This window comes from Odontesthes bonariensis, chromosome 2 (genome assembly GCF_027942865.1).
Source record: "Odontesthes bonariensis isolate fOdoBon6 chromosome 2, fOdoBon6.hap1, whole genome shotgun sequence".
NCBI classification, from domain to species: Eukaryota; Metazoa; Chordata; class Actinopteri; order Atheriniformes; family Atherinopsidae; genus Odontesthes; species Odontesthes bonariensis.
Window position 1 is genome coordinate 247,534 of NC_134507.1, and position 26,319 is coordinate 273,852.

General features: G+C 50.7%; 2 protein-coding genes and 1 long non-coding RNA gene across 4 annotated transcripts in view; 1 reads left to right on the forward strand and 2 right to left on the reverse strand.

Annotated features, from left to right (window-relative positions):
• The first annotated feature begins 1,634 nt into the window (after positions 1–1,634).
• On the forward strand, positions 1,635–11,429 carry dnph1 (2'-deoxynucleoside 5'-phosphate N-hydrolase 1). The gene is made up of 4 exons (XM_075483337.1): positions 1,635–1,866; positions 6,163–6,237; positions 6,321–6,431; positions 11,250–11,429. The coding sequence occupies exons 1-4, from the start codon at positions 1,650–1,652 to the stop codon at positions 11,393–11,395; spliced, it is 549 nt and encodes a 182-aa protein (XP_075339452.1). The 5' UTR covers positions 1,635–1,649; the 3' UTR covers positions 11,396–11,429.
• A 5,224-nt stretch (positions 11,430–16,653) lies between these two features.
• On the reverse strand, positions 16,654–17,596 carry LOC142399016 (uncharacterized). The gene is made up of 2 exons (XR_012772837.1): positions 16,992–17,596; positions 16,654–16,893 (listed from the first exon to the last, which is right to left on the reverse strand). It is a non-coding gene; the product is annotated as an uncharacterized LOC142399016 (long non-coding RNA).
• Positions 17,597–24,064: 6,468 nt separating this feature from the next.
• The window catches only part of tjap1 (tight junction associated protein 1 (peripheral)), a 49,962-nt gene continuing 47,707 nt past the window's right edge, over positions 24,065–26,319 (reverse strand). For both annotated transcript variants that reach the window (XM_075473352.1, XM_075473343.1), the window contains one exon: positions 24,065–26,236. In XM_075473352.1, coding sequence (XP_075329467.1) covers positions 25,592–26,236 — 645 coding nt within the window. In that variant the 3' untranslated portion in view covers positions 24,065–25,591. The remainder of the gene's footprint in view (positions 26,237–26,319) is intronic.

Sequence of the window (26,319 nt, forward strand, 5' to 3'; positions counted from 1 at the left end):
AAATGGTCATTAAATTGATGTAAAGTGCTTTATAGATAAAATATATTATTATTATTAACAAAGCCAATTTGAACACCTCCCTGAACAGTCTGGTTGGGTCTGCAGGCGAGTTTCAGATCGATACGAGTTCTTCACTTTCATCCTTAAATGATCGTAATGATGACATCATCATCGCAGGTGTTGATCTGAGAGGTCAAATTAAAAACTGGAACGATAGACGGAAACACCCGAGGCTCAGGTGGTGCAGTTTAGATGCTTTTATTTTGAAGGGGAACAGGAAGTTAATCACAGGAAGAACCGTCTGCCAGGTGAGCTCAAGGTCCAAATCAGAACCGACCCTCTCCTCTAAAACGGTCAAAACCGGGTCGAATGCAGTAGTAACTGAATGAGTGAAGAAGTCCAGACTCTTTGGACCGACCCGAACCACAGAACCACATCAGAACCCGCTGGGCTGCCCAATCACACCAGCAGAACTTCAGGACAAAAACACCCAACATGTTGGTGGTGGAAATGATTTCTGAGTATTCTGGATTAATTTGGAGACCTTTATTTTGTAAGCAACAGGAAGTGGTTCTGTGGTTCTTTGGTTTTCTTAAGTTCTAGAAGTTCTAGAAGAGGCTTGGTTACGCTGGTTCTCCAGCTCTCAGAACCCAAATCCAGCCGATCCTACAGAACTCTTCGGTTCTGGGTCCCGTATTCAGAGCAGATTTTGTTTCTAAATTAATTAATTGAACAAAGTTCTTGGACCAAGAACCCAGAACTTCTCCTAAAAGTGGAAACACATCCAGCCCGAGAACATCTAGCCATTCTATACATATCTATGTCTCGTCCGCGTTGCTGGTCAACGGAGTGGAACGTCCGCAGATGGCGGCCATCTTACCACAGGCAGCTCTCTCGCCGACCACATTGTGTTGATGGTGAAACATTCAAACATTCAAGACATGACTTGCTTAATTCTCAAACGTTTAGGTTATTATAAACATCAAAGTAGTAAGCTAATTATCACACTACAGACGAAGTCCATATTTATTTTTTAAATATAAACGTGAATATTTCACATTTATTTGCCCCATGACTCAACTTTATTTACCCCTTGGGATGACTCCCTCAGGGAAATTCAAGTCCCCAGTAGCTCCAAACACACACATAGGATCTCTATAAATCTAAAATGCAGTATAATGTAGAATAATTAATATAATATATAATTAAAATAGAATAATCTAAAACAAAGTGTAAAAAAGAATATAGGCTATACAAGATATACAAAGTAAAGAGAGTTAAATTAAGTAAGTTATAGCACTATGGTTGAGTTATTGCCCATAATGCACTACACTTGTGTTAATTACACATTGTATGCACATAGTCTGACCATAAATAGAAAAGATATTGCACAGCAGTGACGTGAATTATTGCACAGATGACGGAATAAATAAGATATCGCACAGTATTAGTATGTAAAGTACTGAATGTGGGTTTTTGAGTATCCCTCTGTCCGTGACCCCCCCGCCCCCATAGATCTGTATAGAATGCCATTCTACATATCTATGCCCGAGAACAGTAACTTCAGTTCGACACCGGAAGAGTTCCGGTCCAATGATTCCCCACAGCTCTACGTCACCGCCACGTCTCTGCTCAGGGCGACCCCGGATATGACGCAGACACCACGTGACCGCAGCCAGCGCGCGAAGCCTCGGCACAGCTCGGCACAGCTCGGCTCGGACAGAAGGAGGATGAAGGTTTATTTCTGCGGCAGCATCCGCGGCGGCAGAGACGACGTGCACGTGTACCAGAGGATCGTGCACAAGCTGCAGAGCTACGGGAGCGTGCTGACCGAGCACGTGAGCAGCGCGGAGCTGAGCGACGCAGGTCTGCACACCAGCACGCGCACCAGCACGCGCTCTGCTCGTGTCTTTTTTCCCTGTTTCTATCGTCAAATGTTTCGGTAGAAAATCCAAAAAGAAAACTGCACATTCAGCACATTTTCCTTTACTTTGAAAATAACCAAAGCGGAAAAGGATTTATTTATTTATCTTTAGGAACATTTTATCTCCACTAAAGGAAACGGACTGACAGGAAACCACATTTTACACTTTTTTAAAGAACTAAATCAATACAGCACCGACTTTAAAGGCTTTAAAAACCAACTTTATTTTGGAAAAAGTTTGATTTAAATATGTTTTTCTCTACAGTTTTATATGCACGATGTTTCTGTACTCTTTGTACATTTATACTTTTATATATATTTATATATTTTTTTTCTCCCCCTGGCTAAACAGTTTTGTTATGTATATAATTGTTAATAAAGTAAAAAAAAATAAAGTTCTGCTCGTGTCACATGGTCACAGCTGTTGAACCGGAAGTTAGAAGCAGGTTCCTGTTTTCTTTTTCTCAGAGCAGGGATTGGTCAGCAGAGCTCCACCTGCTCAGGTGAGGCTCAAATCTGAGCTGTGCAGGAAAAAAGCTTTACTTTGAAAAGACAACGATAACAACACAGGAAACCAGGATAAGGGATTAAAGCGATACTCCGGAGTAGATTCACCCTGGGGTCATTTGAACCGTGACATCCAGCCAAGTAGCCCACCCACAGTTTTTTCGATATTGGCTGAACATCAGCTGAGTTACCGAGTTATCCCGAATAGCTTCGTACAAGCGCTAACGGACCCTGGCAGTATCTCCAAAATTACCACACTAAACTCACATGCCATGACACCAAACTTCTACAGTAGTACAAATATGCATGGGCGGCTGTGGCTCAGGGGTTAGAGTCGGTCGTCCAATAACCGGAAGGTTGGCGGTTTGATTCCCACTCTCGCCACTCGGAAAAAAGATTGGTGGAACTGACAGCTGAGGGGTGTCAGTCCACCTCCTTGTCACGGCTGAGGTGCCCTTGAGCAAGGCACCGTACCCCCATGCTCCCCGGGTGCCTTCTGGCTGCTTCATGGCTGCCCACCGCTCCAGGTTGGCATCTGTCTCCAATTGTGTGACCCTGTGCATGTGTGTCAAACAGGTGCCAACCTGGATGGGTTAAAAGCAGAGGACAAATTTCGTGTGTACTTATGTATGCATGACAATAAATCAAGAAAAAAAAAATAAAAAAATAAAAAATATGGTCTGTACTCACCAAACGATGCATTTGGAAGTTTGAAAATAGTCCAGGAGTTTATTATTATCAACACAAGCCTGATAGCCATATAACAAAGTATATGCTATATTCTACATGATTTTTTATGAATTTTTATGTTGTAGAGTTGTGAAGTTATTTTATCAATGGAGAAACTGAGCAGCCTTGCTTTGTTGTCTACAGTAGTAGATCAACCCTCATCTTACTTTGAAGCTCCCGGATCAAGGAAGTGACGTCGACGCAGCTTTAGCAGCAGAGAAGCTATCAGGCTTGTGTTGATAATAATAAACTCCTGGACTATTTTCAAACTTCCAAATGCATCGTTTGGTGAGTACAGACCATATTTGTACTACTGTAGAAGTTTGGTGTCATGGCATGTGAGTTTAGTGTGGTAATTTTGGAGATACTGCCAGGATCCATTAACCCTTGTACGAAGCTATTCGGGATAACTCAGTAACTCAGCTGATGTTCAGCCAATATCAGAAAAACTGCGGGTGGGCTACTTGGCTGGATGTCACGGTTCAAATGACCCCAGGGTGAATCTACTCCGGAGTATCGCTTTAAGCCGGGACATGTTGGCTATCCTGGATCAACTTATCTGTGATCTGGTTGCACAAAAGTAGGATGAGGGAAGTGGGATATGTTCAGACCTAAGTTACCATGGAGATTTATTCTGTGAAGCTAGCCTGCTCCAGACCAGGCTAAGTTCCAGGATCTATTTAATCTCATTCCTTATCTCAGTCAGCGGTCGCCACAAAGGGAAACCAATATTTATTCCACTGCCTAGAACATATTGTTAAAACATTTAACTTTACCCACTATCATTATTGAAACATTTGTGATCATTAATTACAATCATTTTAGATAACTGATGATTTTAGATGAACCACTAGATAATTTAGTTTCCCACAGACTACACATAAAGTACATCACCATATAAATATAAATACACATTAGATAGTACCATGATGTTCCTTTATTGAACAAGGATGAATCAAAGCAAGTAAACCATCAGCTCCTTTAAAAACTGAAGTCACACAGTGCTCTACAAGACAAAAAGCACAGAATCAAAGCATGCAGTTTGAGACAAACTGTTTGGAAAAATGGGCTATACAAATAAAATTGCCTTGCCTATAAAGCACAAAAACCTAACAAAAATCCCTCTGCCATTGCAGGCCCAACTTAAATCAACATGAGTATTAATTAAAATAATTTAACACATATTGGTCTCTGACCAGCCGACCACAGTCGTCATCCGGGAAGATGGCAGGAATGTCCCAGTCTATGAGAGCTGGCACTCTGGGGGCCCTCTCCTTTCTCAGGCAGGCCACATTGTGGAGGACAGCACAGGCCACAATGATATCACATTGATATCACATGCCCTGTCTGGGCTGACTCTCAGGTGGGTCAGACACTGAAAGCGTGCCTTCAGTAGGCCAAATGTCATTTCGATCCGGGCCCTTGTTCTGGCATGGGCATGGTTGTATGCCAGTTGTGCCTCCAGAGGGTCTGCAAATGGAGTGAGCAGAAAAGGCTGGCAGGCATACCCTCTGTCACCCAGCAATACACCCAGGAATTCACCTGTGAATACAAAATGTTACCATCACAACCTCATAAGTAGTGACAGTCTTAACACAGCCATGATGTTAAAAGTGGTTATCAATAGAGGTTCTGTGGCTCACCTTGTGATGGGCGCCGATAGATCTCTGAGTTCCCAAACACTCGGGAGTCGTGGACCGAGCCGGGCCACTTTGCCACAACATTACTGATCACATAGTCAGCATTGCAGACCATCTGAAATGATAAGATGTTAAACCAATTAATGCACATTACAGGCAATGTGTGGGCAGGCACATTCTTAATAAAAAGTACACTTGTTCAGTATTTGTCAGGGGACTTACCATTCTGCAGGATGTTCTTATATTTCACTTTGACTTGCTGCCATGTCCGTTTCGGCCCTCATGTTAAATCTACACACGCACACACACACACACACACACACACACACACACACACACACAGTGAAACAGTGGAGGAGCATGGAGTTACATTTACATAGTTTCACTCACATGCAGTCAATTTCAACTTATTCATAATCAAAGTAGGCTACAAATATCTTTTCAAATATCGTCACCTTCCTAAAATAATCTCATAAGTCATTTTTTGAGGTTTTTCAGGAAACACAAAAAACTCCCCCCAAAAGTGAAATTATAGCATAAAATAATCATTTCAGTCAGTAAGTATGTATCAAAGGATGCGTGACATAAGAACACTTATTGTTTTTCATAAAAACTAAGATTAAATAAATGACTTTGGCATTTTTTGGACCACACCTTTGATGCCAAAATGTGACATGGGCGATTATTTTAGGAAGGTGACGATATGTTAATTAACATTTTATTTGGATTGTAGCCTAATTGTGATAGTTTCAGTGGAGTGGTGAGTGTGTATTTGTGCACTACTTACGCATTCAGGCGGTCAGCAATGGTTTCCCACGCTTGCTCCCTTTGTTTTTTAACTGTGGCAGTATTTCCTTTTCTTTTTATTTTCTCCGTCACCTCTTCATATGCTTCCATTAATAGTTCTTGCTCCGCTGGGGAGAAATACGCCGCCCTTGTTGCCATGGTGAATCAGTGAATCTATGATCGATCGTGGGGTCTATTTAAGCAAGCCGTGTGCAGCACTTATCCAGGATCGCTTTCACCTGGCTTAATGAATCCGTGTCTGCTCATCCTGGCTTGGCCTTTGTGCAACCAACTAAGCCCGGGCGCCATGTTTTGGATTCCCTGAACCTGGCTAAGTAACTCATCCTGGATGTCTAAATCCTACTTTTGTGCAACGGCCCCAGGTGTTCAGGTGTCCAAGCTCCGCCTCCTTACCTGTGGGTGGAGGTCACCTGTTCAGGTGGTCCTCAGGTCCAGGCCTGGTTCTGATGGTCCAGAACACAACCCGTTTCTGTAAATTAAATAATTGATTTTTTACTATTCAGGGGGTGGGGCCACTGTGTGATGTCACTGACCTGCTGCACTGTCATTGGACAGGAGAGGTGGGCGTGGTGGCGGGGGGAGACCAGGTGATCCATGACCGGGACGTGGACTGGCTGCGACAGTCAGATGGTGAGAGCTGTGTGCGATGATGTCTGTGTCTGCAGGCTCTGACCTCTGACTGACCTCTGACCTCTGACCCCTGGGTTTCTCAGTGGTCGTTGCCGAGGTGACGCAGCCGTCTCTGGGCGTCGGCTACGAGCTGGGCCGAGCAGTGGACATGAAGAAGAGGATCCTGTGTCTGTTCAGGCCGGCGTCCGGACGCAGTGAGCTCACTTCCTGTTTACTTCCTGTTTCCTCCCTGTTTACTTCCTGTTTACTTCCTGTTTCCTCCCTGTTTACTTCCTGTTTACTTCTGGTTTCCTCCCCGTTTCCTCCCGTTTCCTTCCCGTTTCCTTCCCGTTTCCTCCCGTTTCCTTCCCGTTTCCTCCCGTTTCCTTCCCGTTTCCTTCCCGTTTCCTCCCCATTTCCTCCCGTTTCCTTCCCGTTTCCTTCCCGTTTCCTCCCCGTTTCCTCCCGTTTCCTCCCCGTTTCCTCCCGTTTCCTCCCCGTTTCCTTCCCGTTTCCTTCCCGTTTCCTCCCCGTTTCCTTCCCGTTTCCTCCCCGTTTCCTCCCCGTTTCCTCCCCGTTTCCTTCCCGTTTCCTCCCGTTTCCTTCCCGTTTCCTCCCGTTTCCTTCCCGTTTCCTCCCCGTTTCCTTCCCGTTTCCTTCCCGTTTCCTTCCCGTTTCCTTCCCGTTTCCTCCCCGTTTCCTCCCGTTTCCTCCCCGTTTCCTTCCCGTTTCCTTCCCGTTTCCTTCCCGTTTCCTTCCCGTTTCCTTCCCGTTTCCTCCCGTTTCTTTCCCGTTTCCTTCCCGTTTCCTTCCCGTTTCCTCCCCGTTTCCTCCCGTTTCCTTCCCGTTTCCTCCCGTTTCCTTCCCGTTTCCTTCCCGTTTCCTTCCCGTTTCCTTCCCGTTTCCTCCCCGTTTCCTTCCCGTTTCCTTCCCGTTTCTTTCCCGTTTCCTTCCCGTTTCCTCCCCGTTTCCTTCCCGTTTCCTTCCCGTTTCCTCCCCGTTTCCTTCCCGTTTCCTTCCCGTTTCCTTCCCGTTTCCTCCCGTTTCCTCCCCGTTTCCTCCCGTTTCCTTCCCGTTTCCTCCCCGTTTCCTCCCGTTTCCTCCCGTTTCCTTCCCGTTTCCTCCCCGTTTCCTCCCGTTTCCTTCCCGTTTCTTCCCCGTTTCCTTCCCGTTTCCTTCCCGTTTCCTCCCGTTTCCTCCCGTTTCCTTCCCGTTTCCTTCCCGTTTCTTCCCCGTTTCCTTCCCGTTTCCTTCCCGTTTCTTCCCCGTTTCCTTCCCGTTTCCTTCCCGTTTCCTCCCGTTTCCTCCCGTTTCCTTCCCGTTTCCTTCCCGTTTCCTCCCGTTTCTTTCCCGTTTCCTTCCCGTTTCCTTCCCGTTTCCTCCCGTTTCCTTCCCGTTTCCTTCCCGTTTCCTTCCCGTTTCCTTCCCGTTTCCTCCCCGTTTCCTTCCCGTTTCCTTCCCGTTTCTTTCCCGTTTCCTTCCCGTTTCCTCCCCGTTTCCTCCCCGTTTCCTTCCCGTTTCCTCCCTGTTTCCTTCCCGTTTCCTTCCCGTTTCCTTCCCGTTTCCTCCCGTTTCCTCCCCGTTTCCTCCCGTTTCCTTCCCGTTTCCTCCCCGTTTCCTCCCGTTTCCTCCCGTTTCCTTCCCGTTTCCTCCCCGTTTCCTCCCGTTTCCTTCCCGTTTCTTCCCCGTTTCCTTCCCGTTTCCTTCCCGTTTCCTCCCGTTTCCTTCCCGTTTCCTTCCCGTTTCCTCCCCGTTTCCTTCCCGTTTCCTCCCCGTTTCCTCCCCGTTTCCTCCCGTTTCCTTCCCGTTTCCTCCCCGTTTCCTTCCCGTTTCCTCCCCGTTTCCTTCCCGTTTCCTCCCGTTTCCTTCCCGTTTCCTCCCCGTTTCCTCCCGTTTCCTTCCCGTTTCCTCCCCGTTTCCTCCCGTTTCCTTCCCGTTTCCTTCCCGTTTCCTTCCCGTTTCCTCCCGTTTCCTTCCCGTTTCCTTCCCGTTTCCTCCCCGTTTCCTTCCCGTTTCCTCCCCGTTTCCTTCCCGTTTCCTTCCCGTTTCCTCCCCGTTTCCTTCCCGTTTCCTTCCCGTTTCCTCCCCGTTTCCTCCCCGTTTCCTTCCCGTTTCCTTCCCGTTTCCTTCCCGTTTCCTTCCCGTTTCCTCCCGTTTCCTTCCCGTTTCCTTCCCGTTTCCTCCCCGTTTCCTCCCGTTTCCTCCCCGTTTCCTCCCGTTTCCTTCCCGTTTCCTCCCGTTTCTTTCCCGTTTCCTTCCCGTTTCCTTCCCGTTTCCTCCCCGTTTCCTTCCCGTTTCCTTCCCGTTTCCTTCCCGTTTCCTCCCCGTTTCCTTCCCGTTTCCTTCCCGTTTCCTCCCGTTTCTTTCCCGTTTCCTTCCCGTTTCCTCCCCGTTTCCTTCCCGTTTCCTTCCCGTTTCCTCCCTGTTTCCTTCCCGTTTCCTTCCCGTTTCCTTCCCGTTTCCTCCCGTTTCCTCCCCGTTTCCTCCCGTTTCCTTCCCGTTTCCTCCCCGTTTCCTCCCGTTTCCTTCCCGTTTCCTCCCCGTTTCCTCCCGTTTCCTCCCCGTTTCCTCCCCGTTTCCTTCCCGTTTCCTCCCCGTTTCCTTCCCGTTTCCTCCCCGTTTCCTTCCCGTTTCCTTCCCGTTTCCTCCCCGTTTCCTCCCGTTTCCTCCCCGTTTCCTCCCCGTTTCCTTCCCGTTTCCTTCCCGTTTCCTTCCCGTTTCCTCCCCGTTTCCTTCCCGTTTCCTCCCGTTTCCTTCCCGTTTCCTTCCCGTTTCCTCCCCGTTTCCTCCCGTTTCCTCCCCGTTTCCTCCCGTTTCCTTCCCGTTTCCTCCCGTTTCTTTCCCGTTTCCTTCCCGTTTCCTTCCCGTTTCCTTCCCGTTTCCTCCCCGTTTCCTCCCCGTTTCCTTCCCGTTTCCTTCCCGTTTCCTCCCCGTTTCCTTCCCGTTTCCTTCCCGTTTCCTCCCGTTTCTTTCCCGTTTCCTTCCCGTTTCCTCCCCGTTTCCTTCCCGTTTCCTTCCCGTTTCCTCCCCGTTTCCTTCCCGTTTCCTTCCCGTTTCCTTCCCGTTTCCTCCCGTTTCCTCCCCGTTTCCTCCCGTTTCCTCCCGTTTCCTTCCCGTTTCCTTCCCGTTTCCTCCCCGTTTCCTTCCCGTTTCCTCCCCGTTTCCTTCCCGTTTCCTCCCGTTTCCTTCCCGTTTCCTCCCCGTTTCCTCCCGTTTCCTCCCGTTTCCTTCCCGTTTCCTCCCGTTTCCTCCCCGTTTCCTCCCGTTTCCTTCCCGTTTCCTTCCCGTTTCCTTCCCGTTTCCTCCCCGTTTCCTCCCGTTTCCTTCCCGTTTCCTCCCCGTTTCCTCCCGTTTCCTTCCCGTTTCCTTCCCGTTTCCTCCCGTTTCCTTCCCGTTTCCTCCCGTTTCCTCCCGTTTCCCTCCCGTTTCCTTCCCGTTTCCTCCCGTTTCCTTCCCGTTTCCTCCCCGTTTCCTCCCCGTTTCCTTCCCGTTTCCTCCCCGTTTCCTTCCCGTTTCCTCCCCGTTTCCTTCCCGTTTCCTTCCCGTTTCCTCCCGTTTCCTTCCCGTTTCCTTCCCGTTTCCTCCCCGTTTCCTCCCGTTTCTCCCCGTTTTCTTCCCGTTTCCTTCCCGTTTCCTTCCCGTTTTCTTCCCGTTTCCTTCCCGTTTCCTCCCCGTTTCCTCCCCGTTTCCTTCCCGTTTCCTCCCCGTTTCCTTCCCGTTTCCTCCCCGTTTCCTCCCGTTTCTCCCCGTTTTCTTCCCGTTTCCTTCCCGTTTCCTCTCGTTTCCTTCCCGTTTTCTTCCCGTTTCCTTCCCGTTTCCTCTCGTTTCCTTCCCGTTTTCTTCCCGTTTCCTTCCCGTTTCCTTCCCGTTTCCTCCCGTTTCCTTCCCGTTTCCTTCCCGTTTACTTCCCGTTTCCTCCCCGTTTCCTTCCCGTTTCCTCCCGTTTCTCCCCGTTTCTTCCCGTTTCCTTCCCGTTTCCTCCCCGTTTCCTCCCGTTTCCTTCCCGTTTCCTCCCCGTTTCCTCCCGTTTCCTTCCCGTTTCCTTCCCGTTTCCTCCCCGTTTCCTCCCGTTTCCTTCCCGTTTCCTCCCCGTTTCCTCCCGTTTCCTTCCCGTTTCCTTCCCGTTTCCTCCCGTTTCCTTCCCGTTTCCTCCCGTTTCCTCCCGTTTCCCTCCCGTTTCCTTCCCGTTTCCTCCCGTTTCCTTCCCGTTTCCTCCCCGTTTCCTCCCCGTTTCCTTCCCGTTTCCTTCCCGTTTCCTCCCCGTTTCCTTCCCGTTTCCTCCCCGTTTCCTTCCCGTTTCCTTCCCGTTTCCTCCCGTTTCCTTCCCGTTTCCTTCCCGTTTCCTCCCCGTTTCCTCCCGTTTCTCCCCGTTTTCTTCCCGTTTCCTTCCCGTTTCCTTCCCGTTTTCTTCCCGTTTCCTTCCCGTTTCCTTCCCGTTTCCTCCCCGTTTCCTCCCCGTTTCCTTCCCGTTTCCTCCCCGTTTCCTTCCCGTTTCCTCCCCGTTTCCTCCCGTTTCTCCCCGTTTTCTTCCCGTTTCCTTCCCGTTTCCTCTCGTTTCCTTCCCGTTTTCTTCCCGTTTCCTTCCCGTTTCCTCTCGTTTCCTTCCCGTTTTCTTCCCGTTTCCTTCCCGTTTCCTTCCCGTTTCCTCCCGTTTCCTTCCCGTTTCCTTCCCGTTTACTTCCCGTTTCCTCCCCGTTTCCTTCCCGTTTCCTCCCGTTTCTCCCCGTTTCTTCCCGTTTCCTTCCCGTTTCCTTCCCGTTTCCTCCCCGTTTCCTCCCGTTTCCTTCCCGTTTCCTCCCCGTTTCCTCCCGTTTCCTTCCCGTTTCCTTCCCGTTTCCTCCCCGTTTACTTCTGGTTTCCTCCCGTTTACTTCCTGTTTACTTCCTGTTTACTTCCCTTTTCCTCCCCGTTTCCTTCCTGTTTCCTTCCTGTTTCCTTCCTGTTTCCTTCCCTTTTCCTTCCTGGTCTAACAGTGTGATGTCATGTTATTGATCTGATCGGTTGATTGATCGGCTTCCTGTCTCCGCCCGCAGCGCTGTCGGCCATGATCCGAGGAGCGGCGAACGGCGACCGGTTCGTGGTGACGGATTACCGGGAGGACGAGGTGGAGAAGGTTCTGGAAGAGTTCTTCAGCCCGAAGGAGGGTCCGACCAATCAGAACGCTTCACCTGTGTGGTGATGTCATGCTGAATTAAACTGATTCCACCTGACAAGGACCATGTGTTTCCATGACAACCAACAGTCACCTGCTCAGGACAGGCTTTTAATTTGAAGGGGAGCGTTTCCTGTTCCTGTGGAGGCCTGAACTCACAAACCAGCTGGTTAGGTTAAGGGTTAACCCTAACAGCTGGTTAGATTAAAGGTTAACCCCTGACTCTAAGGTTAAGGGTTAACCCTAACAGCTGGTTAGGTTAAAGGTTAACCCCTGACTCTAAGGTTAAGGGTTAACCCTAACAGCTGGTTAGGTTAAAGGTTAACCCCTGACCCCTAACAGCTGGTTAGGTTAAGGGTTAACCCCTGACCCCTAACCAGCTGGTTAGGTTAAGGGTTAACCCCTGACCCTAACAGCTGGTTAGGTTAAGGGTTAACCCCTGACCCCTAACAGCTGGTTAGGTTAAGGGTTAACCCCTGACCCAAACAGTTGGTTAGGTTAAGGGTTAACCCCTGACCCCTAACCAGCTGGTTAGGTTAAGGGTTAACCCCTGACCCAAACAGTTGGTTAGGTTAAGGGTTAACCCCTGACCCTAACAGCTGGTTAGGTTAAGGGTTAACCCCTGACCCTAACAGTTGGTTAGGTTAAGGGTTACCCCCTGACCCCTAACCAGCTGGTTAGGTTAAGGGTTAACCCCTGACCCAAACAGTTGGTTAGGTTAATGGTTAACCCCTGACCCTAACAGCTGGTTAGGTTAAGGGTTAACCCCTGACCCAAACAGTTGGTTAGGTTAAGGGTTAACCCCTGACCCCTAACAGCTGGTTAGGTTAAAGGTTAACCCCTGACCCCTAACAGCTGGTTAGGTTAAGGGTTAACCCCTGACTCTAACAGTTGGTTAGGTTAAGGGTTAACCCCTGACCCCTAACCAGCTGGTTAGGTTAAAGGTTAACCCCTGACCCCTAACAGCTGGTTAGGTTAAAGGTTAACCCCTGACCCTAACAGCTGGTTAGGTTAAGGGTTAACCCCTGACTCTAACAGTTGGTTAGGTTAAGGGTTAACTCTAACAGTTGGTTAGGTTAAGGGTTAACCCCTGACCCCTAACCAGCTGGTTAGGTTAAAGGTTAACCCCTGACCCCTAACAGCTGGTTAGGTTAAAGGTTAACCCCTGACCAGCTGGTTAGGTTAAGGGTTAACTCTAACAGTTGGTTAGGTTAAGGGTTAACTCTAACAGCTGGTTAGGTTAAAGGTTAACCCCTGACCCAAACAGCTGGTTAGGTTAAGGGTTAACCCCTGACTCTAACAGTTGGTTAGGTTAAGGGTTAACTCTAACAGTTGGTTAGGTTAAGGGTTAACCCCTGACCCCTAACCAGCTGGTTAGGTTAAAGGTTAACCCCTGACCAGCTGGTTAGGTTAAGGGTTAACCCCTGACCCTAACAGCTGGTTAGGTTAAGGGTTAACCCCTGACCCCTAACAGCTGGTTAGGTTAAGGGTTAACCCCTGACCCTAACAGCTGGTTTGTAAGTTACTAATTACTAATCAGGGCTAATCAAACAGCTGTTTGTGGTGATTTCATCACTTTGGTTTTCAGGATTATTAAGTTTTATAAAAATGGAAAATATAAGTTTTTTTCACTTTCACCACATCAGATCTGTTCAACATCTTCAGACTAACCATCGATATGAAGTTTTTCTGTAACGCTCGGGTTAAATTCCTGTGATGCACATCATGCTCGCTGCTCAGCGAGGATCATTGTTCCACCAGAGCGTGTAACACGCAGACAGAATATACGCAGACGCCTCATAGGCTGCTGCTGCCTGTTGGAGCTGACGGATCAGCGCGGCCGCCATCTTGGATAGGTCTCCAATGCCTCCACATTGTATATCCCCAACTATAATAATCATAACTCCCAGAGTTTGGTTGTTCATTTGAATTTATTTCTCTCTCTCACACCCCCATCAGGCTTGAAGAGCTCCCAGCAGAGCTTTGACGGCTCAGTTCCAACAAAACCCTCCCGTCTTATACCAACTTCCCTTTGCCTCCTCAGGCCTGTATCACTGGGAAACCTTCAACATATGAAGAGGAAACAAAAAGCAGCAAGAGACAGTAAGAGAGAGTATCAGTCCCCGCTGTAATAACGTTAGTTAGGATGAGATAATATTGGTAAAATAACCAAAGTTATTGTTCAGTCTTACCTGTGAAAGGTAATTCCAGCCATCTGGTATCGATACCGCGCCTGTTATTAAACCGTAAACTGCACATAGTTGCTCACTTTCCGTCGACTCCAGTTGATTGTGCTGCCCAGAGTGAGGAGACCCAGCCAATATGGCGGCGACGCTTTTACGTTCCAGCAAGCCGTGAGGCGTCTGCGTATACAGTGGAAACCGCTTATAGTGGTCACGGATATAGTAATCAACCACTTATATAGATCAAAAGGCTTGGGACGTAATCATTTCTATACAAATGCTGTTTAAATAATTTGTTTATAGTGATCAAGAAATCCGCTTATAATGTTCATTTTTGGCCATTTTATGAATGTAAACGTGCAAAAATAATTTTAAAACTACGTGCAGCTATTTTATTTTTTACTCCCTTGATTCCTTTCTGGACGTCTGCTTCTGCCTCGCTAGCTAACGTAACGAGTTGACACCGGGCAGCAAGCGTGCGAATCATGGCTGGAAAAAGGAAGTCATGGAGGAGCATGTGTCCGAGGATGGGTGCTGGAGAGCGGATTGAATGCGCGTGTGACCGCTGGAAGCTCCAGGCTGGTTCTTGTAAGATGGGAGGCCGGTGCTCATTCGATTTCTCCTACTTGTTGAGAATTGCTACTTTGTGGTTTTGCATGCGCCGAGCCGATTTTCTAAGTTTCGTTTTCACGCCAAGTAGCACAAATCGACAGAACACCGGCACGGAGGAGCATAGACCCGAGCAGGGGTGCTGAAAGGCAGATTGAATTCAAACTTTTTTTTCTGACTTGTAAGAAAAAAAATGCACCGGCGGGCGGCACAGCAGAGAATAAGTAACGTACTGTATTTGAGTTAGCCTACAGTATGTCTGCGCACTGCGCAGTACTGTAATTAAACTTGCATGATAATAAAATTCAGTAAATGCTGAAGCTATCCGTTTCATTTAATTTTTCTCATTGAAAAACAATACAAATGGCATTTAGATGATATTCTGCATAAAAAAATAAGTGAAATACCTGTACTGTAATACAACTTCGGTTTTAGTAATCAACCGCTTATAGTGTTCAAATTGGCAACGTGATCACTATAAGCGGTTTCCACTGTATTATGTCTATGGACGCCATCATCTACCTTCTGCACAGAGCACACTCATATGGACAAGGGGAAGGGTGCTGTGAGAATCATGTTCTGTGATTTTTCCAGTGCCTTTAACACCATCCAGCCCCTCAGACTGAGAGACAAGCTGGAGCAGATGGGTGTGAATGCCCACCTGGTGTCCTGGATTACGGACTACTTGACAGAGAGACCACAGTTTGTCAGGTTAAAAGCCTCTCTGACACTGTGGTCTGCAGCACTGGCGCTCCACAGGGGACTGTGCTCTCACCAGTCCTGTTCACCCCGTACACATCAGACTTCTCCTACAATACAGAGTCACGCCACATCCAGAAGTTTTCTGATGACTCTGCTATAGTGCGGTGTATCAGGGAGGGGCAGGAGGACGAGTACAGGAGCCTGGTGGATGACTTTGTGAAGTGGTGCAGACACAACCACCTCCAACTGAACACCACTAAAACCAAAGAGATGGTGGTGGATTTCAGGAGGTCTCAGCCTCCTCTGTCACCAGTCCTCATTGAGGGGGTCAGTGGAGGTGGTCAGCACCTACAAATACTTAGGAGTCCACATAGACAACAAACTGGACTGGTCCACCAACACAGCCATTTATAAGAAGGGTCAGAGCCGGCTCTACTTCCTGAGGAGACAGGTCCTTCAATGTCTGCAACAAACTGCTGTGCATGTTCTACCAGTCTGTTGTTGCCAGTGTCCTCTTTTATGCTGTGGTGTGCTGGGGAGGCAGCATAAAGAAGAGGGACGCGGGGCGGCTGGACAGGCTGGTGAGAGGCAGGAGCTGTCGCACTGAGCTGGACAGGCTGGTGAGAGGCAGGAGCTGTCGCACTGAGCTGGACAGGCTGGTGAGAGGCAGGAGCTGTCGCAGGCACTGAGCTGGACAGGCTGGTGAGAGGCAGGAGCTGTCGCACTGAGCTGGACAGGCTGGTGAGAGGCAGGAGCTGTCGCACTGAGCTGGACAGCCTCATCACACTGAGCAGGCTGCTGACCATCCTGGACAATGTTCACCACCCACTGCACAGAACTTTGGACAGTCAGAGGAGTGTTTTCAGTGACAGACTCCGGTCACTGGCGTGCTCATCGGACAGGCTGAGGGAGTCCTTTGTCCCCAGGGCCATTCAGCTGTTCAACGCCACACGCAAGGACAGGAGAAGCGAGATGGACCTCACTGTGTGAACCATCCAACACACCCTCCTCTATTTGCTATATTAGCCATTTGCACAGACTATCTTAATGCACTCTCCCATTTGCACTGCTCACACTTTATCATGGAAACACTTTGTTTTTGCACTATCTGCACATTCAGCACAAGCATCCCACTCCTCTTCTGGTACATTTTTTGTTCATTCCTTGTTTTGTGTATGTGAACTGTGATCTGTGATGTTAGTATGCTGTGTTGTCTGTGGTTGTGTGTTGTGTTGCACTTGTGTTGTTTTTTTGTATTCTGATTCGTAATCAGTGTATTGTGTATTCTGTATAAGCTACTGGATCCTTAAATTTCCCTCTGGATTAATAAAGTATCCATCTATCTATCTATCTATCCATCTATCTATCTATCTATCATTCGGAATTCAGTTGGCGCGATGGCGGAGGGGGCACCAGCACTAACCCTAACCCTAATCCTAGGGCTAACCACAGGGCTAAAGCCCTAACCCTAATCCTAGGGCTAACCAGAGGGCTAAAGCCCTAACCCTAATCCTAGGGCTAACCACAGGGCTAAAGCCCTAACCCTAATCCTAGGGCTAACCAGAGGGCTAAAGCCCTAACCCTAATCCTAGGGCTAACCACAGGGCTAAAGCCCTAACCCTAACAGCACTAAATGGGTTAGGGTGAATGGGCTTAGGGTATGGGCACCATGAACCCATTAGAACTGTGCAGCAGGGAAACCCTGCTGGTTTCCCTGGTTTTCTTACCTGTTCGGCGTATCCCATCATGCACCGGGGCACTCCTGCGGGGAATGAAACCCGGAGGCGGAGCTACGTTTAAAATATTTTTATTTGTTTAAAATATACATCGTTTACAAATTGAGAAAATAAAGTCATTAGTAGAGGTCTAACAGTCAGAGATTTCTCCCCAACAGGAAGTGAAACTAAGGACGAGGAAAGAGCGGTCCGACCGGGCCCGGGAACACCTGGGCCCAGGTGAGAGGTCGGCGCCCTCAGAGACAGCACCTTCAGGTGCAGCGAGGAGGCGGGGCTACAATCACCCCGGGAACACCTGGGAACACCTGGGCCCAGCTGAGAGGTCGGCGCCCTCAGAGACAGCACCTTCAGGTGGAGCGCGAGGAGGCGGGACCACAATCACCCCGGGAACACCTGGGCCCAGGTGAGAGGTCGGCGCCCTCAGAGACAGCACCTTCAGGTGGAGAGCGAGGAGGCGGGGCTACAATCACCCCGGGAACACCTGGGCCCAGGTGAGAGGTCGGCGCCCTCAGAGACAGCACCTTCAGGTGGAGAGCGAGGAGGCGGGGCTACAATCACCCCAACGTCCCGCTGAACAAAACAAACCGAACGCGTCCTCAGGTGAGGCCGCAGGGCGCCTTCAGCACCAACGAAGAAGAAGAGGAAGAAACCTCAACACTGCCACGGCTGAGCGTTTCCATGACGATGATGATCACATGACAACGTGAAAAATGTCTGAAGGTTTCTGAAGCTTCATCAGCCGACTGAGACGGTGACATCATCAGGACGCTCACCTGCAAACTGAACCAGAACCAGTCCAGAACCAGTCCAGAGCAAACGGAACCAGAACCGGTCCAGACAGACTAGTGATGCATGCTGGGAAGCGGAGCAGTCACTGGTTACTTCCTGCTCTAAGCTTAATAACTGCTGACCAATACTGATGAAAGTTTCCATTTAAACAGGAAGTGATCCAGTTATTGATGATCAATGAAGTCACAGGAAGAGGAAGAGGAAGAGGAAGAGGAAGAGGAGGAGGATGAAGGTGACCTTCCTCCAATTATACTGAAGAAGAAGAAGAGTCGTTAAAAATGCAGAAACCAGCTCTATTTATACCAGGAGCTGATGAAATATTAAACACAGACTCTGGTCTTTGTGGAGGACCCTCAGTTCCCCAGAGACCTGGTTCTGACCCGGTTCTGACCCGGTTCTGGGTTCTGCTTGGGACTTTCAACCGTTCAGGAAATGTTTCTGAGCTGTTAAAGGAGCATTTCACCGGTTTTATTCTCTGATAAAACAATCCTAAAGTTAGACTGTGATCTCAGTGGATCCATTTCACAGAACCAGCTGTGAATCCCTCAGGACCCTCCAGCCCACCAGGGGGCAGTAATCACCCTCTAAGCCGTTAGATAAATGTTGGTGTAGAAGTACAGAGTTAAAGCTGGTGCTGACCTGCATATTTTTTACACAAGTTTAACCTCAGAGACAGAAAATAACTTGTTTCTTTGAGTCTTTACGTGGTGTCTCTGAACTCTGGTTAATAAAGTTTAACTGGATGTGTTTCATGCTGCGGTCGTTATTCATTCCTCTTCCTGTTAAAGTCCGAATGGAGACAGATCAGTGCAGAACATCATGAGGATACTGTTTGACATGTAGCCTAACATGTAGCGCTAACCGCTAACCTGAGACCGTCTGAGCAGCGCTAACCTGAGACCGTCTGAGCAGCGCTAACCTGAGACCGTCTGAGCAGGGCTAACCTGAGACCGTCTGAGCAGCGCTAACCTGAGACCGTCTGAGCAGGGCTAACCTGAGACCGTCTGAGCAGGGCTAAGCTGAGACCGTCTGAGCAGCGCTAACCTGAGACCGTCTGAGCAGCGCTAACCTGAGACAGTCTGAGCAGCGCTAACCTGAGACAGTCTGAGCAGGGCTAACCTGAGACCGTCTGAGCAGGGCTAACCTGAGACCGTCTGAGCAGCGCTAACCTGAGACAGTCTGAGCAGGGCTAACCTGAGACAGTCTGAGCAGCGCTAACCTGAGACAGTCTGAGCAGCGCTAACCTGAGACCGTCTGAGCAGCGCTAACCTGAGACCGTCTGAGCAGGGCTAACCTGAGACCGTCTGAGCAGCGCTAACCTGAGACCGTCTGAGCAGGGCTAACCTGAGACCGTCTGAGCAGGGCTAAGCTGAGACCGTCTGAGCAGCGCTAACCTGAGACCGTCTGAGCAGCGCTAACCTGAGACAGTCTGAGCAGCGCTAACCTGAGACAGTCTGAGCAGGGCTAACCTGAGACCGTCTGAGCAGGGCTAACCTGAGACCGTCTGAGCAGCGCTAACCTGAGACAGTCTGAGCAGGGCTAACCTGAGACAGTCTGAGCAGCGCTAACCTGAGACAGTCTGAGCAGCGCTAACCTGAGACCGTCTGAGCAGGACTAACCTGAGACAGTCTGAGCAGCGCTAACCTGAGACCGTCTGAGCAGGGCTAACCTGAGACCGTCTGAGCAGCGCTAACCTGAGACCGTCTGAGCAGGGCTAACCTGAGACCGTCTGAGCAGGGCTAACCTGAGACCGTCTGAGCAGGACTAACCTGAGACCGTCTGAGCAGCGCTAACCTGAGACCGTCTGAGCAGGACTAACCTGAGACCGTCTGAGCAGGGCTAACCTGAGACCGTCTGAGCAGGGCTAACCTGAGACCGTCTGAGCAGGGCTAACCTGAGACCGTCTGAGCAGGACTAACCTGAGACCGTCTGAGCAGGGCTAACCTGAGACCGTCTGAGCAGGGCTAACCTGAGACCGTCTGAGCAGGGCTAACCTGAGACCGTCTGAGCAGCGCTAACCTGAGACCGTCTGAGCAGGGCTAACCTGAGACAGTCTGAGCAGGGCTAACCTGAGACCGTCTGAGCAGGACTAACCTGAGACCGTCTGAGCAGGGCTAAGCTGAGACCGTCTGAGCAGGGCTAACCTGAGACTGTTACTCCGTGTCCCATCATGCATCAGTGGTGCTCGCCAATTAAAAACTCAAAAAGAAACTCAAATGAAACAGATTCTCAGGCAGTGTGAACAAGTTCATGACAGAAACTACAAAAATGATTGATTACTTTTGATGAAGCTTCAGCAATCTGAGATACGACTAAAATATGTTCAAAAACAAAAACATAATAATCTTGGCCGCTCTGGGCTTCCATACGGTCACTAATTTAAGTGTTTCTGTGATCAGACTGAAGAGGAGCTCATCAATCAGTTAGTCAATCAATTTAACAGAAAGGAAAAGTGTGAAACGTCTCATTGATTCGGACAAAAACAAAACAAGTGATCAGTGATCGATTAGTTCAGAAACAATCAATAAGGAGAGCATACGTTTAAGCTTCCATCTATACAATTAACATTCAGTGATCAATAATCAAGACTTTCAAGGCTGATCAATACTCGGCCAGTGATCAGTAAGCACAAAGTGGAGTGAAGCTCGAACAGATGTCGGATTAATCAATCGATCGGTGGATCAATCACGGTGATCGGTGAGTCACAATCGGAGCTGTGAGGAGGCAGCAAGTCGACATTCAAACTCTCACATCAGAGAAGAAGAACAACAACATTTATATGGAGGCCCAGAGGTGTCAGAACTACTCTTCCGCTCCACCAGGAGGCGCTGCAGACAGCCAGCTCCTCCTGTCAGATTTATTGATCTGCTTTTTTTTTTTAATTGATCCTGGTGCATACCTGGTGTTTGCCCGGTGTATCCCTGGTGTAAACCCGGTATTTGCCCGGTATATGCCTGGTGGTTGCCCGGTGTATCCCTGGTGTATCTCTGGTGTATTCCCGGTGTTTGCCTGGTGTATCCCTGGTGTATCCCTGGTGTTTGCCCGGTATATGCCCGGTGTATCCCTGGTCTAAACCCGGTATTTGCCCGGTATATGCCTGGTGTTTGCCTGGTGTATCCCTGGTGTATCTCTGGTGTATCCCTGGTGTTTGCCCGGTATATGCCCGGTGTATCCCTGGTGTTTGCCTGGTATATACCTGGTGTGTCCCTGGTGTATCCCTGGTGTTTGCCTGGTTTTTGCCCGGTGTATACCTGGTGTTTGCCTGGTGTATCCCTGGTGTGTCCCTGGTGTATCCCTGGTGTTTGCCTGGTATATGCCCGGTGTATCCCTGGTGTTTGCCCGGTATATGCCCGGTGTATCCCTGGTGTTTGCCTGGTATATACCTGGTGTGTCCCTGGTGTATACCTGGTGTTTGCCTGGTGTATCCCTGGTCTAAACCCGGTATTTGCCCGGTATATGCCTGGTGTTTGCCTGGTGTATCTCTGGTGTATCCCTGGTGTTTGCCCGGTATATGCCCGGTGTATCCCTGGTGTTTGCCCGGTATATGCCCGGTGTATCCCTGGTGTTTGCCTGGTTTTTGCCCGGTGTATACCTGGTGTTTGCCTGGTGTATCCCTGGTCTAAACCCGGTATTTGCCCGGTATATGCCTGGTGTTTGCCTGGTGTATCCCTGGTGTAAACCCTGTATTTGCCCGGTATATGCCCGGTGTATGCCTGGTGTGTGCCTGGTGTATCCCTGGTGTTTGCCTGATATTTGCCTGATATTTGCCTGGTGTATCCTTGGTGTTTGCCCGGTATATGCCCGGTGTATCCCTGGTGTTTGCCCGGTATATGCCCGGTGTATCCCTGGTGTTTGCCTGGTATATACCTGGTGTGTCCCTGGTGTATCCCTGGTGTTTGCCTGGTTTTTGCCCGGTGTATCCCTGGTATTTGCCTGGTGTTTGCCCGGTGTATCCCTGGTCTAAACCCGGTATTTGCCCGGTATATGCCTGGTGTTTGCCTGGTGTATCCCTGGTGTAAACCCTGTATTTGCCCGGTATATGCCCGGTGTATGCCTGGTGTATCCCTGGTGTTTGCCTGGTGTATCCTTGGTGTTTACCCGGTGTATCCCTGGTATTTGCCTGGTGTTTGCCCGGTGTATCCCTGGTCTAAACCCGGTATTTGCCCGGTATATGCCCGGTGTATGCCTGGTGTATCCCTGGTGTTTGCCTGGTGTATCCTTGGTGTTTACCCGGTGTATGCCTGGTGTTTGCCTGGTGTTTACCCGGTGTTTGCCTGGTGTATGCCTGGTGTTTGCCTGGTGTATCCCTGATGTTTGCCTGGTATTTGCCTGGTATATCCCTAGTGTTTGCCCGGTGTATCCCTGGTGTATCCCTGGTGTTTGCCCGGTGTATCCCTGGTATTTGCCTGGTGTATACATGGTGTTTGCCTGGTATATCCCTGGTGTATGCGCAGTGCTTGCCTGGTGTATGCCTGGTGTGTGCCTGGTGTATGCGCGGTGTGTGCCTGGTGTTTGCCTGGTGTGTGCCTGGTGTATGCCTGGTGTATGCGCGGTGCTTGCCTGGTGTATGCCTGGTGTGTGCCTGGTGTATGCCTGGTGTATGCGCGGTGTATCCCTGGTGTGTGCCTGGTGTATCCCTGGTGTATGCGCAGTGCTTGCCTGGTGTATGCCTGGTGTGTGCCTGGTGTATGCCTGGTGTATGCGCGGTGTATCCCTGGTGTTTGCCTGGTGTATCCCTGGTGTATGCGCGGTGTATGCCTGGTGTTTGCCCGGTGTATCCCTGGTGTATGCGCAGTGCTTGCCTGGTGTATGCCTGGTGTATGCGCGGTGTATCCCTGGTGTTTGCCTGGTGTATGCGCGGTGCATCCCTGGTGTTTGCCCAGTGTTTGCCTGGTGTATGCGCAATGCTTGCCCAGTGTTTGCCTGGTGTATGCGCGGTGCATCCCTGGTGTTTGCCCGGTGTATACCTGGTGTTTGCCCGGTGTATCCCTGGTGTATCCCTGGTGTTTGCCTGGTGTATGCGCAATGCTTGCCCAGTGTTTGCCTGGTGTATGCGCGGTGCATCCCTGGTGTTTGCCCGGTGTATACCTGGTGTTTGCCCGGTGTATCCCTGGTGTTTGCCCGGTGTATACCTGGTGTTTGCCTGGTGTATGCGCGGTGCATCCCTGGTGTATCCCTGGTGTTTGCCTGGTGTATGCGCGGTGCATCCCTGGTGTATCCCTGGTGTTTGCCCGGTGTATACCTGGTGTTTGCCTGGTGTTTGCCCGGTGTTTTCCTGGTGTATCCCTGGTGTTTGCCTGGTGTATGCGCGGTGCATCCCTGGTGTATCCCTGGTGTTTGCCCGGTGTATCCTTGGTGTTTGCCCGGTGTTTGCCTGGTGTATCCTTGGTGTTTGCCTGGTGTTTGCCTGGTGTTTGCCCGGTGTTTTCCTGGTGTATCCCTGGTGTTTGCCCGGTGTATCCCTGGTGTTCGCCCGGTGTTTTCCTGGTGCATCCCTGGTGTTTGCCCGGTGTATCCCTGGTGTTTGCCTGGTGTTTGCCTGGTATATCCCTGGTATTTGCCTGGTGTATACATGGTGTTTGCCTGGTATATCCCTGGTGTATGCGCAGTGCTTGCCTGGTGTATGCCTGGTGTGTGCCTGGTGTATGCGCGGTGTGTGCCTGGTGTTTGCCTGGTGTGTGCCTGGTGTATGCCTGGTGTATGCCTGGTGTTTGCCCGGTGTATGCCTGGTGTTTGCCCGGTGTATCCCTGGTGTTTGCCCGGTGTATCCCTGGTGTATGCGCAGTGCTTGTCTGGTGTATGCCTGGTGTGTGCCTGGTGTTTGCCCGGTGTATGCCTGGTGTTTGCCCGGTGTATGCCTGGTGTTTGCCCGGTGTATCCCTGGTGTATGCGCAGTGCTTGCCTGGTGTATGCCTGGTGTATGCGCGGTGTATCCCTGGTGTTTGCCTGGTGTATGCGCGGTGCATCCCTGGTGTATGCGCAGTGCTTGCCTGGTGTATGCCTGGTGTATGCGCGGTGTATCCCTGGTGTATGCGCAGTGCTTGCCTGGTGTATGCCTGGTGTATGCGCGGTGCATCCCTGGTGTATGCGCAGTGCTTGCCTGGTGTATGCCTGGTGTATGCGCGGTGTATCCCTGGTGTTTGCCTGGTGTATGCGCGGTGCATCCCTGGTGTATGCGCAGTGCTTGCCTGGTGTATGCCTGGTGTATGCGCGGTGTATCCCTGGTGTTTGCCTGGTGTATGCGCGGTGCATCCCTGGTGTATCCCTGGTGTTTGCCCGGTGTATCCTTGGTGTTTGCCTGGTGTTTGCCCGGTGTATCCTTGGTGTTTGCCTGGTGTTTGCCTGGTGTTTGCCCGGTGTTTTCCTGGTGTATCCCTGGTGTTTGCCTGGTGTATGCGCGGTGCATCCCTGGTGTATCCCTGGTGTTTGCCCGGTGTATACCTGGTGTTTGCCCGGTGTATCCTTGGTGTTTGCCCGGTGTTTGCCTGGTGTTTGCCCGGTGTATCCTTGGTGTTTGCCCGGTGTTTGCCTGGTGTTTGCCCGGTGTATCCTTGGTGTTTGCCCGGTGTTTGCCTGGTGTTTGCCCGGTGTATCCTTGGTGTTTGCCCGGTGTATCCCTGGTGTTTGCCCGGTGTATACCTGGTGTTTGCCCGGTGTATCCTTGGTGTTTGCCCGGTGTTTGCCCGGTGTTTGCCTGGTGTATCCCTGGTGTTTGCCTGGTGTATCCTTGGTGTTTGCCTGGTGTATGCGCGGTGCATCCCTGGTGTATCCCTGGTGTTTGCCCGGTGTATCCCTGGTGTTTGCCCGGTGTATACCTGGTGCATCCCTGGTGTTTCCCCGGTGTATCCCTGGTGTTTGCCTGGTGTATCCTTGGTGTTTGCCTGGTGTATGCGCGGTGCATCCCTGGTGTATCCCTGGTGTTTGCCCGGTGTATCCCTGGTGTTTGCCCGGTGTATGCGCGGTGCATCCCTGGTGTATCCCTGGTGTTTGCCCGGTGTATACCTGGTGTTTGCCCGGTGTATCCTTGGTGTTTGCCTGGTGTATGCGCGGTGCATCCCTGGTGTATCCCTGGTGTTTTCCTGGTGTATCCCTGGTGTTTGCCTGGTGTATGCGCGGTGTGTGCCTGGTGTCAGATTTATTGATCTGTAGGAGTCAGAACTTCAGAACCGTCTGTTTCTGGCACCAATGGGCTTCCGTACTCAAACAAAAAAAAAATGCAAAACAAATCAATAAAATCCAAACACAGCTGTCTCATGACAACGGATCAATACTTCTGATTTCACAACAAAGGAAAAGAAACAAATCAACAAAGGTACATTCCAGATGAGGCCCCGCCCCCTGCAGTCGGTGGAGGGGGGGCGGAGGTGAGTCTGAATCCACAGCCAACCAATCAGCTGACTGGATGTCACATGACAGGAAGCAATGAGCAGAGACCTGAAAATAAAAGCCTTCAGCAGCCCGGGGTCACACTCACGAGCTCAGAGACAGGAAGTGACCGAGGCACGAGAGTCAGTGTGTGTGCACACGTGTGTGTGTGTGTGCGCACGTGTGTGCGCACGTGTGTGCGCACGTGTGTGCCCAGGTGTCTCCTTCAAAATGAAAGCCTCTGGGGTGGTCGGTGGGCTGAGCAGGCGCCCCACGTACAGAGGCTACAGTCGAGTTCGAGTCCTGCATCGGACGGCCCTTTGCTGCATGTTGTTCCCCCTCTCTCTGCCCCCTGCTTCCTGTCCATTAAAGATAAACAGCCCCAAAAAATAATAAAAAAATAAAATAAAAGCCTCCGTTCAGTAAATGAGAATAAAAAGGTTTTTGAGTTTGATTTTCTAATAAAACTCACACACTCTTTGATCTTTGTCCAGATTTTAGTTTCTAATCAAAACATTTTGGAAACCACAGAAGAAGAAGCAGGAACCCGAAGCCTTCACCACCTGAGTCCAGCTCCAGCTCACCTGTTAGCATCTTAGTTAGCATCACAGAGCCAGCGGTGCCGCTGCTCAGTAAGAACAGCTGAAGAAGAACGTGTTGGAATTCAAAGTAAAAGTAAACAAACATCAGCTGATCAACGTTTGAAAGACACGGGTCCCGGCGGCGTGCGGCAGAGTACGGTAAAGTATGGCTATATCCTGGATGGGCGTGGCCTGTTCCCAGTGACAGACGGCCCGGTCGCCGTGGGGACGGCCCGGTTGCCGTGAGGGACAGCCGGCTCAGTCCAGCAGCGTGCCTTGCTCCTGGGCCCGGGTCAGGCTGTCTTTGCGGTGCAGGTGGTGCACGCCCATCCTCTTCGGGCTCTTCTGAGGTCGCTGCGGCGCGGCGGCGGCGAGGGCGGGGTCAAAGTCCAGGAGGCGGGACGAGATGACGGGCAGATCGCAGGGGAGCATGTCTCGCTCTTCGGCCGAGCTCTCCTCTTCCTCCTCCTCCTCGTTCCTGCAGGCATCTGCGGCGCCGGGCGCCACGCAGCCCGCTGTGGCGCCGGCGGCGTCCTCCAGGTTCATGAGCAGACGCTCGCCCTCCTCCGCGTCCCCGCCGCCGCGGCGTCCCTTCCTGCCGGGCCGCGGCTCCGTGTCCGTGTCCGTGTCCAGGCTGGACCCGCGGCTCGGTGTCCAGCTGCGTGCGGATGAGCCCTCCTCGCCGTCCGAGTAGGCCGCCCGGTGGCGGTCTGAGGAGGAGGAGGCCCCGCCCCCTGCGGCCTGTCTCCGCCTCTGCAGCTCCTGAGCCATCTGGCTGCCGAACGCCGTTCGCTGCGTCAGAGCGCCCTCGCAGGATGGCGCCATCTTCTCCACGAACATCCGCTGCCAGTTAGCGAGCAGGTCTTCCTCCGAGCTGCCGGAGCTCGCCAGGACGCTGGGCGCCTGCGGGAGAGGGGGCGGGGCCACAAGGGTTAGTGACATCACAACACGCCTCGGATCAGTAAGTTCGGAAACATTTAAAGACA